Source organism: Dromaius novaehollandiae, chromosome 5 (assembly GCF_036370855.1).
Source record: "Dromaius novaehollandiae isolate bDroNov1 chromosome 5, bDroNov1.hap1, whole genome shotgun sequence".
Classification (NCBI taxonomy): domain Eukaryota; kingdom Metazoa; phylum Chordata; class Aves; order Casuariiformes; family Dromaiidae; genus Dromaius; species Dromaius novaehollandiae.
The window spans coordinates 13328183-13340208 of NC_088102.1; the positions used below are offsets into that span (position 1 = coordinate 13328183).

At 36.3% G+C, this 12026-nt stretch overlaps 1 protein-coding gene across 2 annotated transcripts in view; it reads right to left on the minus strand.

Annotated features, from left to right (window-relative positions):
- PPP2R5C (protein phosphatase 2 regulatory subunit B'gamma) overlaps window positions 1-12026 on the minus strand; it is an 82657-nt gene that overhangs the window by 21516 nt on the left and 49115 nt on the right. For both annotated transcript variants that reach the window (XM_064512068.1, XM_026111320.2), the window contains 4 exons: window positions 10635-10834; window positions 2222-2332; window positions 1501-1593; window positions 1266-1396 (listed from right to left, as the gene is read on the minus strand). In XM_064512068.1, the coding sequence (XP_064368138.1) occupies window positions 1266-1396; window positions 1501-1593; window positions 2222-2332; window positions 10635-10834 (535 nt within the window). The remainder of the gene's footprint in view (window positions 1-1265; window positions 1397-1500; window positions 1594-2221; window positions 2333-10634; window positions 10835-12026) is intronic.

Below are 12026 nucleotides of genomic sequence, written 5' to 3' on the forward strand. Positions count from 1 at the left end.
TGACTTCTTATGATTTACTGCGCTGAGAACTGTACACCCATGGTATCCATCTGCTTTTTTCCAGTGCTCTAAATGTATATTTTTTGCACTAACTTGTAAGTTCCAATCTCTATAGTCTATAAAATATAGTAACTTTGGTTATATAGCAGGACACACAGGGAGGGGCTTTACCCATGATTAAAACTATAAGTGCTGAAATAATAGACATGTGGTCTAAGATTACGCAAGTATTCATGGAGATTATGCAGGAATCTAAATAACTTCCCTAAAAATGCTGTCCATAATCCAAAGGAACAAACATTAAGAACAATACTGAGGAAATAAATAGGCAGGCAAGGTCAACTGTATGTTAAATATCAGCTCTAAAAAAACCAGTCTATACTGGTCTGACTTTTCAGTGGTCTATTCTAGATGGTAGCCTTCAACTCTCGTCAAGTTCAGTAGTATTGATTTGAAGTGTTCCAACCCTCGATAAGGGCATTCAGGTGATGACACAAGAATGCCAATATAGTCTCTCATCTTTTAAAGCACAAGCATCATTTAAACATCAGTAACTGAGCACCTGCAACCCAATTCCCTAAAGCATTTCTTGAACGTTCCAGTCTTAGGGGTTCTCTCAATTCAAGTGGGGTTTGCTACAATACTAGACCAGAGGATTTGAAACGGTGCTGTAATTTTGTATTCACATCTGATACAACGGCAGTGAAAAAACACTTCAAAACAGCTTTGGTAACACAGCAGGTTAGTTTTTCGTCTTAGACGTTCTTGGTTTTGAAGTAATACTGCAGTGTATTCTATGGCAATAAAAAAAAAAAAAAAAAAAGTTTTCACCAGCCACAAATGGTATATCTTAGTTCTGAGGAAAGAAAATGCAGTAAATGTGTTCCTTAAAGCAAATTCCACATTTCTCAATAATTCCATCTGAGTAGCAATATGTGTGTTGTGAAGAACTATGTTTTAGTAAAGCATTACTGTAACAGAAATACTACTACCCAGTGATAAAAAGGCTTATAGATAAAGATACCAAGTCACCCACTGAATCACCAACACACAAAAATTTCAGTTGCCAAATGTTGTATGCAAGACTTCCCTAACTTAAATCTCCCAGACTGGTATTCGTTATCGTTAGATGTAACAGTATTAGGTTTAAACATACTAAGAATAAAAAAACAAAGCAAAACCAAAAACATTTGCTAACAGCGTCTTGTAGTATATTTAGTCATATACTTGATTATATGCACCATAATGTGAAGATATTTACATACCTATAAAATATATTATTAATTTGTTTCCGAATGTAAGCTCTTAGGCCTAAGAATTTCCCATATATTCTGTGAAGAGTAGTTTTAAGAAAATCTCTTTCACGAGGATCTTCACTGTCAAAGAGCTCTAAAAGCTGCAAAGAGGCAAAAGAAAAGATGTACATTACTTGAATCTAATGCACTGTAGAATAATTTTGATTTAGAGCTTGAAGTTAAGAATTCTTTTTTTTTACCTCACCTGTAATACAAACTTCTGATCAATATATTTCTTAGCTATATTAGGTTGGAAATCTGGAGATTCTAAAAATCTTAAGAAAAACTCATAAACAAGCTGAAAGAAAAAAAAAAAAGAGTCTTAATCCAGAAATGCATTATGTTTTTATTTATACACCACTGCTTTATTAAAAAGCTGTGCTACACTAACAGCTTTGTTCCTGCCCTCCCCATACAGTATGTTTTTATGCTTTCTCCCATGCCCTCCCACATAGGATGTGCAATAAGAACTTTAGGTTCCCTAAACTGCATTGAAATTCTACAGAAATACATTCCTAGATTTTACTCAATGATATTCACTAATCTAATATTTATCATGCTCAGAAATACGTATTTTGAAAAGTCTGTTCTCCTCTTTTTGTCTCAGTACCTCTGAAAACCAGAGCTGTGCCAGAGTCAGATCAAAGCATTAACAGTGACAAACTGAAGCTCATTTAAAGCCATAGCAGTTACATTTGTATTGCAAGAAACAGGCAGGCCTTTGACCTCTAATATAATAAATTATATTTTTGGAAAAGATTATCAGTGTAAATTCAGGAAATACTTTAAATATTACAGACAAATACAAATGACTTAGCTAACTTAAGATGACTGCTAAACACGTACCCTGAATTATTTTGACTCAATAAACAATGATTTCTATGTCAAAACTCTTTTAGACTGACTTCCTAGTCTTCATTAAATACCTGTAGATGAGGCCACGCGGCTTCTAAAGTTGGTTCATCTTCCTCTGGATCAAATTCTGCTCCCGTAGGATTGGAAGATGGTGGTAATGTTCGAAACATATTAACTGCAAACTGAAATCACATGTGACCTTGAGAACTTGGAAACAAATTAACCATTCAAGAAAAATGACTTTAAGATGTTTCTGTGAGAATTCTTACAGGCTACATACTCCAGGTAATTTGAAGAAAAATAAGCTATATTCGTTTTTCCTTAAAGATTTTGAACTTGGAGAACACTTTACCATGCAGTACTCTATAAAGCACAAACCTACTGACAGAATATATTTTAGAAAAATATTCCTTTATATATATATATATATATATGTGCATCTGTGTATATATATACACACACACAGACACATACATATTATATATATATTTTATATATATAAAAAAACACAAATATACATGCATACACACACTTTGAAAGTCCATGTGAATATATAAAAAAATTTATACATATACACTTTACGAGGTCTTGCAACAATCTTCAGAAGTGGAAGAACCAGACATGAAAAAATAAGTATTAGCTGCAACTGCTCTTCACACTAAAGTATTCTCAGTGTTTCATTTCACACTGTGGATACGTATATGCAGAAACACTTCAAAAACAAGTTCCTCCCTCCCCTTCTTGGTGGTACTTCTAAGGCATTCTCTTAAACCTCGCCCATCCACCTAACAGCATGAAGGTGGGGGGCCTGGGGGAGAGAAATGCAAACGCTAATCTTTAATCTTTCATTTCATCTCAACTCTCAAACTTTGCAATAACCTTTGGCATCCTCATGGAAGGGGAACAGACTACAGGGATGAATTGCTTTTCAAGACATTTACATACACACAGGTAAATGATACCTGTGCTGCCATGTGCTTGTCCAGACACATTCATACTGTGTGTGAATCCAAGCAGTAAAAACCCTTTAACTTAAAGAGTGTAGGTAAAGATGTGTACGTTGAAGATTTGTGCTAAAAAAAAAGTCAAAATAGTGTAATTGGTGACATTTAAGGAAGCTCTGCATTTCTCAAGGACAGAAACATTCCAGAAGGAAGACAGCATGCGGACCGTGCCCCTGAAGACTGCATTAATTATTATAGGTACTGCCAATGTAATCATTTTATAACATTCTGATATAGTCAGTTATCTAGTGAAACAGCCTGTGCTGAAATAGTAATTTCCTTCAACATTCTGATCATAGAGACAGAACACCTTTCTAAAGGACCCGGTTGTATGTAAAACAGCCTCATCACTGGTTGCATGTAGCTTGAACATTTTTTATTATATGTACATTTTATGTATATATATAAAAATCACATGTAATTACAACTATATCAATAACATATCACAAATGCAAAGTAAAGCTGATCTGTTGGCAGAGACAAAAGACTTGCATGATTTTGGGGATAAGTTTAGCACACATCTTCAAGAGTAACCTTAAGTTTTACAGCAGAGAGATTTCAAGTCTGCAGTACTTGAAATTCTCCACCTGAAATGACAGCTAGCACGGACAGCTAGCTTCCCTAGGAAGACAGGGAAGAACAGCTAGCTGCTGCTGGTTGTGCTCACATCCCTGAGAAGCTGATGATTAAAACGTTACTGATTAATTGGAGGGAACTGGTTTCTGAGCATTTCTCATGTAAGAAAGCCTGAGAAAAACTTTACCTGTATACATAAGACAGCTATGCCTTCTAATTTCTTAGTTCCACTTGTAATCCAGAGTATTAGCTAGGACAGACCTTGGGAGAAGACAACTACAAATGCCTCAGCCTCTCAGCAAATTGAACATGTTGCAGAAATGATGACAAGATTGTCAAAATAATATATAGCAGGGTACTATCCTAACCTTTCATAACGATTCAATATATTAGGCCACATAAAGCCATTCTCTTCAAGTCCGTTTCTACTTGCAACACTGAAGTGTGTTCTGCTTGCAAATACACAGATTAATCATTTTGGGCTTTATAAAAGCACTAAGATTTTTGTAAGTTTAAGTAGAGACCTGCTCACAATGAGACTATGGTGGCTATGCTGAATGGAAGGGAAGACAACATCACACACACAACTGAATTACTAAATCCACTTTGCAGCTAGCTGCAGGGAACTTCAGCACAAGACACACACACGTACTCCCTTCTAAATATGTGTTATAGGTACTGGAGAGAAACGTCCCGTCTTTCTGAAAGTATTTAGGGGGAATTTGAGAATATATTTCTTAAGTCTGGCCAAGTAAGAGACTACCAAAGAACAGAGACTGATTTCTCAGGAAAGAAGTTCTCTGCAAAAGGCTGCATCTCCAGGAGCAGCAGAAACACTTTACAAAGCCTTTTCCAGAAGAACAATATATGGCTCAGCAAACATGCCAACACAGGGCACTTCCAGGACCAGTTAGGGGAAAGGACAAAAAAAACACCAAACCCCACACGCGAGAGTGTGCGTACACTTCTTTGGAACTGGCACTGAACTGAACATCTGATTCCAGGATGCAAAGGAACGTTCTTTATTTTCTTCACAAACTGAAATGTTCCCACAGTTTGAACAAGTATATAACAGAGTTCAATTTAAGAAAAAGAAAAAAATTCCACAAATTTGAGTTTGAAGCCTGGTTACTTTTAATTTAGCTATTCAGATGAGCAAAGTCTGCTCCAACATCACACTTAAAACCTGTTCTTTATGCCATAATGCTGGTGTTTTTCCAAGTTGTATTGCAAACAATCACACATACACATTTTTTGTTGCTTTTCTCACAATGGTTTTTTGTTTGTTCGTTTTTGAAAACAGTGTCAAAGCTTTCTTCCTGATCATCTGAAGATGACCTAAAGCTCTGGAATATTAAGGTGCAACAGTTTAAAAGGTGTTATTCAGCAGGGGAATCCATTCTGCCCAGCTGTGGCAGGCACTGGGAAGAGCAACAGAGTGATGCATCCATCCCTCTTCACATTCTGCTCTCTCATCTTTAACACAGCATTAAAAAAAAAAAAAAAAAAAAAAAAAAAAATCAAGCTGTAAATTACCTATGAACTGGCACAGCTAAGGACTGTATGTGCATTTCTGACATCCCACATCTGGCGGTTAGGCAGAGCAGACAGTGGGAGGCAGTATCAAACTGCACCAGCTAAAATCACAAGAATGAGTGCATCACATTTCCAAGAAGGTAAACTCATCCTGACGCTCCCTTCTCCTTCAGAATATTCTTTCAAGAATTGAGAAGTAGCTCTGATACAGACTAAGACTGGGATATCAAAGTAATGACTTTTTCAGAGAATTAGAAGTAAAGCTAAGACATCTTTACATTCTCCTTTTAAAACTGCAGACATTAAGCAACAAACACCCTCTAGCCTTTCTTAAAAAAAGAAAAGCCACCCACCCTTTTAAGGAAGATGAAAATTTACAGTAATCAGTGATCTTCCAAGAAAACAAATTCAGAAAGCTGAACTTGGAATTCGCACTTGCTGAGGTAGTTAAGCAAATGGAAGAGTATGAGCCTTTCTCATTCAGAAAAGGCTGATGTTTCCAGCTATAAAGAAAGAGAAAAACAAGTGTTGCAAAGTGCAATGTTTTGTATCTTTTTGGAGGGGGAGTGGAGAGGGATATCAAATAAAAAGAGTTAAACCCACGAAACAGAGAACACCTTGTTCCATGAGCAATGGAACCAACTTCTTCTTGACTTTGTGTTTTATATCCTTGGCCAACAGAACAGGAAACTGCTCAACTCAACCTGCAGCACTTCTCAGTGCGGGCACAAATTGAAGCTATCTATCAAGCCACCAAAATTTCGGAAAATTTACAATGAATTAACATCTTTGAGACCTCTGCCTTTCTGTTAAATGGCTGAAGTCTTCCCTAACTTCTCAACCTTTTAACTAAACTAACAAGACTTAAACTGCAAAACCCAATTTCCTTCGAGAACAAGGCTAAAATCCCAGAAAAATACTAAGTTAATGTGGTATAAAGCATTAATTTTAAATCCTCCTCCCCCAATAAGAAAATAACAATAAAAAACACCCAAACCCTCAAGTTCAAATGACTTTATCAAATCTGATTTTACTGAACCTGGACCAACATGCCTGAAGTCTCTCTGTGAACCAACCATTCGCACTAACGTATTTGGCAACTTAGGAGGATGGGAGAACAAAAAAGGAAAGTAAACAACCTGAATTTTCACAACTTGACAGATATGCTTTATATGTAGTTATGCACCCTGTTCTTCTGGTGGCCCATTCAGCATAACAAGGGAGAACATTTTCAAGTAAGTTAGTATCAGTGATGATATTATACCCACTTTCTCCTCTGTTCTGCTGAGCAGCCTGAACGCTGGTATGAACAGCTCTGAATGACAGCTTTAAAATTTGAAAGCCTGCACCTTCCATATTCACACAAGTAAAGACACCCTAACAGATAAATAAAGCCACAAGGAATACACCTTTACTCATAGTAGCACCTTTTACTCCATACTGAAGATGAGTGTAAAAAAAACACAAAACAAACAACAACAAAAAAACCTCAAAACCCCAGACCTCCCCACATATAACCAAGTATATCATTTCATTTTCACAATGTAGTGAGAACTGCTTTAGCTGCTGAAATTTCCTAGTTAAAATTAGATCAGTTCCTATAGATTTTAAAAAAAGGATCTCGCCAGTGAAATTAACTATGTATTAGCCATTTAAAAAGTAACATTAGTCTATGTGCTCCATGAAAATATCATTAATTTACAATCCAGAAATACTTCATCATCACTGTTATTTCTGTAGCTCTCACAATAATTTCCTTAATTAAGCCTTATTCTTACGAATGTTTAACCTACTTGCTTCTCATAACACTACAGCTCTAGATCTTCTCCAAATCCGGGACTTCCCTAGCCTCCTCTCGGCTCCCTCTGTTATCATCTCACCCGTTAGCTGGACGCATGAGTATTTGTATCAATGTTCATTTTGATAATCTGTGCTAAAATGGATACAATCTGTACATCATCCATACTTTCCTGAGACAGAAAGTAGCATCAATTTAGGTCTGCATGCTACATAACTTAATTCTCACAGAAGTTCTGGGAACCTGACGTCCTCAGCTTCTATGCTTCTGACACATCAGTTTGTAACAGAACAAGCTCATAAAGCATTGTTTTCTTCAAAACCAGGTTAAAAAAATCCTTTTGCTAAAGGAGAATCTGTAACAGATGCTTCTGATCATAAATATTAAATTCATCATTTACTTTTATAAGATTTAGATATTTGTCTAAATATCTTCCAGTTTTGGAGAAAGGTAAGCTCCTGCTTTGTGGATAATCCACACTTACTACATGTGAACAATTAAGCATGTAACACAAGTGCTCAATAAAAATATTTCCCTTCACATCTTTGCTTACAGGCATAAAGAGCATTTAAAGGACATGTCAGCTGGCTCTTCAGAGAAGGAAGGGAAGTCACTCTTGTATCCATACTGGAGAATAACATTTAAGCCATTTTAGGAACTTTTTTCTTGCATTTTAAAAAAAGGAAACTTACGATTTACATTAAATAAGTAATTGAACTAAACTGCCAGATAAGTATATAGCCTAAAGACAAGATCTTACTATAAATTAATCCAGGATACTTAAAGCAAGAACAGACCGGGGCAGGGGGATAAATGGACATGACACAACCGCTAGAATTATAACAAAGAATCAGAGGATAAATAGACGTTTCACTTCTATCAGAACATAAGAAAAATTGAAGATATTAAAAAGGAAAAAAAAATTTAATGCAGATTATAACTTGTGAAATTCACTGCCCGAAGTGTTTGGCTTAAATAATATATTAACAAATTCAAATGATAATTAACACATTATATAGGTAAGTAACCTCCAAATTGTGAAGCTGTACAGAATGGCATAATAAAGTCCTAATTTCTAAGCCAACTACCACCTCAGAGAAAGACAGAAAAAAAGCAACAACAACAAAAACAGACTTCATATTTTATAGCAACCTCTACACTGACCACTGACAAGACTAGGATGCTGAACTGGATGGATTATTATTCCAAGGTGAGTCCCAATATATACAGAGACCCATTTCTTACAGCTCCAAATCCATATATGACTCTATAAACTGTTTTTAGAAGGTAAAAATTAAAATACCTATGTCCAAAAATAATAAAAGCAACACTAAGCAAATTTTAAATGGCTGCTTGAACTCCATTACAGTTCAAATTTTGAGTGTCCTCAAAGTCATTGCAACTGTTCTGCAAAGAACTCTAGACACTTGGTTAAGCTACTGAAGGCATGTCCCCCCCAAGCTTTCCAAACCAAGACAACCCCTGCCAAATCCAAGTACTTTTTGATCAATGCACTCATTTTTATTGGAAAAATTACTCCTTAGTAATATAGTTTAATAGGAGTAGCAGCACACTACTTACCAACATCTCTTCAGAGAGTCTTAAAGCACACAAAAACCATTAGGTTTATTTTTCCCTAAAATCCGCACATAATCAACTCAAATCTGCTACCTTATTCTCCACAGAACTTAGCAAAAGTACACCTCAGTCTAAACGTGTGTGCCTGAAAGAGAGGCTTGCAACATCTCCGCAGAAGGAAGACAGTTGCTTCAGAATAGGTGATTGAAAGAAAAACGTTCCATAAAAGCAGCCTAAGAAAATGCTGTCAGAATTTAACATCAAAATATGAGTCCAGGTGCCTTCACTGACAATGTCTATCGCAGTGCTGTACAAGTCTCATGCCAGGGAATGCCAGGCCATTTAGAATCTTACATAGTAAAAACATTTCAAATTCACTGAAAGACAACTGTCAAACTGAAAGACAAATTGTCAAGATATTGCGTGCTCCCAGTAAGAAACTGGTGATTAAGATGACAGCCAAATTCTGCACTAAGATGTATTAAAGTGACGGAAGTTCAGACTGCATTATCACTAGTTGTATCTGAAAGTGAAGGAAGTATGTATTCTCCAGGATAAATGTGGCCATAGCTGCTTGATGTGAGAAAATAATGCAGGCACATAACACACAAGTTATGAACTTGTGGGTGGTTAAAGCTTCACACACAGAGCAAATGCTGATGTCAGACACTGAACCCCTCATCCCGAGTTCAATTTCATCTATATTAAATCTCAGCAAGTTTATTCTCTCTCATACCTTTCTCAGAGTGTCAGATATTCCAAAAGGAGCAACCAAATAGCAAAAAACCAAAAGACACAAGCAAGCTATCAATATGTGGAAAAAGCCATGATCCCTTGTCTCCTCATTAACTGCCCCTTTTTTTGGAACATGTCTGACATATATGGTTATATGCAGTCCTGTAGAAGTTCTCACAAAAATAAACTCTGCATTAGCAAACATTTGGGGGTATGCCATAGGCAACAAGTAATCTTCACTGTAAGTGAAGAGGCTATATTCAAGCCATACCGTAAATCCTTAGAAGCTTTTCTGAAGAAGCTTTAAAGTCTCTATGATTTGAAGCAGGACTTTAACATTTGGTTAAGTTCATTTTTATGTTAAAGATGTGTGGTTTTCTTATTCCCTTGAAAATTCACCCCAAGCTATCAAGGTTTGGGAAAAAATGTCATGTCACACATGCTCAACAGGTTTGTGTGGGCTTAGTAGTTAACTACACTTCAAAAGATGCTCGCTGTTCTCAGGGTATTTCAGCCAAAGACAAGGACTGAGGCCCCAGCTCAGCTGCTGCTCTGGGCAAGTGGCGTGCAGTCACCATCACACTGAGAGCAGAAAGACACTCTTCTAGTTTCAGAGCCTCTTCCTCCTGAGTAGACTTAGCAGGATTTACTGTGACAGACAAACTGTGCCTAGCTGGCCAAAATTTGGATAGTGAGCTAGGAGAAATGACACAGGTCTAAACAGTTTACATAGCTTGTTCCAACAGAATCCTCATTTTTCATCCTGTGTACTATATAAGGTCTGAATCTGTATCCCAGCTCTAAATACAGAGTTAAATCAATCACTCATGGGTACTGAATGCGATCATATAAGTTTAAGTGTCAAGCTTGTAAGGTGATCTTAATTTTAATCTTCTTAAAATATTTTTCAAGTTCTCAGTTTCACAATCCAAACATTCTTTTAACAGCTTTGCGTATGCAACTTTTTTCCCAATTTTATATATGCCTGTCCCAAAAATGATTTGTGAAAAGAAAGTGTTTACAAGATTTCATTTTACCAACTTAAGCTGCATACAGTCATAACAATTTACACCTTACAAAGAAGAGGAATTGACACTGTCAATAAGATTAAGAAGTGTTATTACTTTCTTTTTTTTGCAAATGTATTGAAATCTTTAAAAAAGGGATTGACTAAAACTTAAGATAAATTAATACAACTAAAGTAGTAATTGTACATTTAAAAAAAATTCAAAGAGTTCCAACTGTTAAATCACTTACCATATGTACTACTTCCGGGTAAATAGGTTCTGTAATCACATTGCGATTGTGTGTGATATATTCTACCATTTCACTTAAAGCTGCTCGTTTTACTTCCTTCCACTTTAGGTCACTTAGTGGATCAGAAACAAAGTCAAAAAGAACACAACATTGTCGCAACTTCTGGATAAAAAGCTTTTCTTGATCAGCAGGAGGAACATCTGAAAAGTGAAAATAATTGGTTGTAAACGATATTGTAATGGACTTTACTCTCGTCCCTGTTTTTATTTCCCCAGACACTGAAGTAACAGCAGTTAAGATCACAAGCAAACATTCTGAATCTCCAAACAACTTTCAGGAATCCAGTGGTCCGGAGTCTGAGCCCCAGGAAAACACACTGTATATGACGGGGTAATAAACAGCACTGCAACAGTGAAGTGTACTTGTCTTTCCTAGAAAGAGTCACTGCATGGAAAGAAAAACAAACAAAAACAACCCCCTCCCTGTATACTTGAATAACCATCTATCAAGGAATTTCCGGAAGAGCTCATTTTGTGTACAAAATATAGACTACGTCAGTAGAAAGACTCTTAACTAGTAGAGATAAATGGGTGGACCTTCAGTTTCTTTTGTAGATTTAACCACTCTCTCCTTTCTTCAGGAGCTACCACCTCACAAATTCCTCCCTCCTCCCCTCTTTTTTTTTTTTTTTTTAAAGCAAATGTTACTACTGCAGTAATCACATCCAGGCAAAAGTGAGTTCAAAAGTTTTCAAAAAACTTCATTAACACCAGAAATATTTTAAAAAGGGGGAGAAGATAGGCTAAGGATCTTCAACTATTTGGTGAATTCGTAAGAACATGGACTATTTTGAATGTTTGCTTTGCATGTGCAAGAGCTGGACTTAACATTACCAATCTTTTTAACCTAAGCTTCTGTAGTTGTGGCCAGGACTGCAAGATTAAAACAATACTGGTTCTCTAGAAAAGACCACACTTGATTACTGACTACAAATCATGAATTGAAATACACACTCAGAAATAACATTTTCAATTCTTACCAAGGTAAGTATAAGATATGAAAAAAAGGTTAATGGTAAAATTAAAAAACCCACTGAATACCTAGTTTCATATTTACTCATTATTTAATCGTTCAGCTGGGAAGAAAACACACTAATTAATAGAAAGGCTAATGCTTCTGCCCCTTTGTCTTCCTTTTAAATGCCCCAGTCCCTGTTAAAGATCTCAACCTTTTTTCTCTGAAGCATCTCTGGGTAACCCATGATGCCGGTCTCTACTCATGTTCAACATTTTTGACTAGGTACGCTGGTGCTTTGTCAAACTGCTCCTCATGGTTAGAGCACCTCCCATCAAGTGCACACAAATCAGCTTAATCCATTTCTCTCTTCTGTGA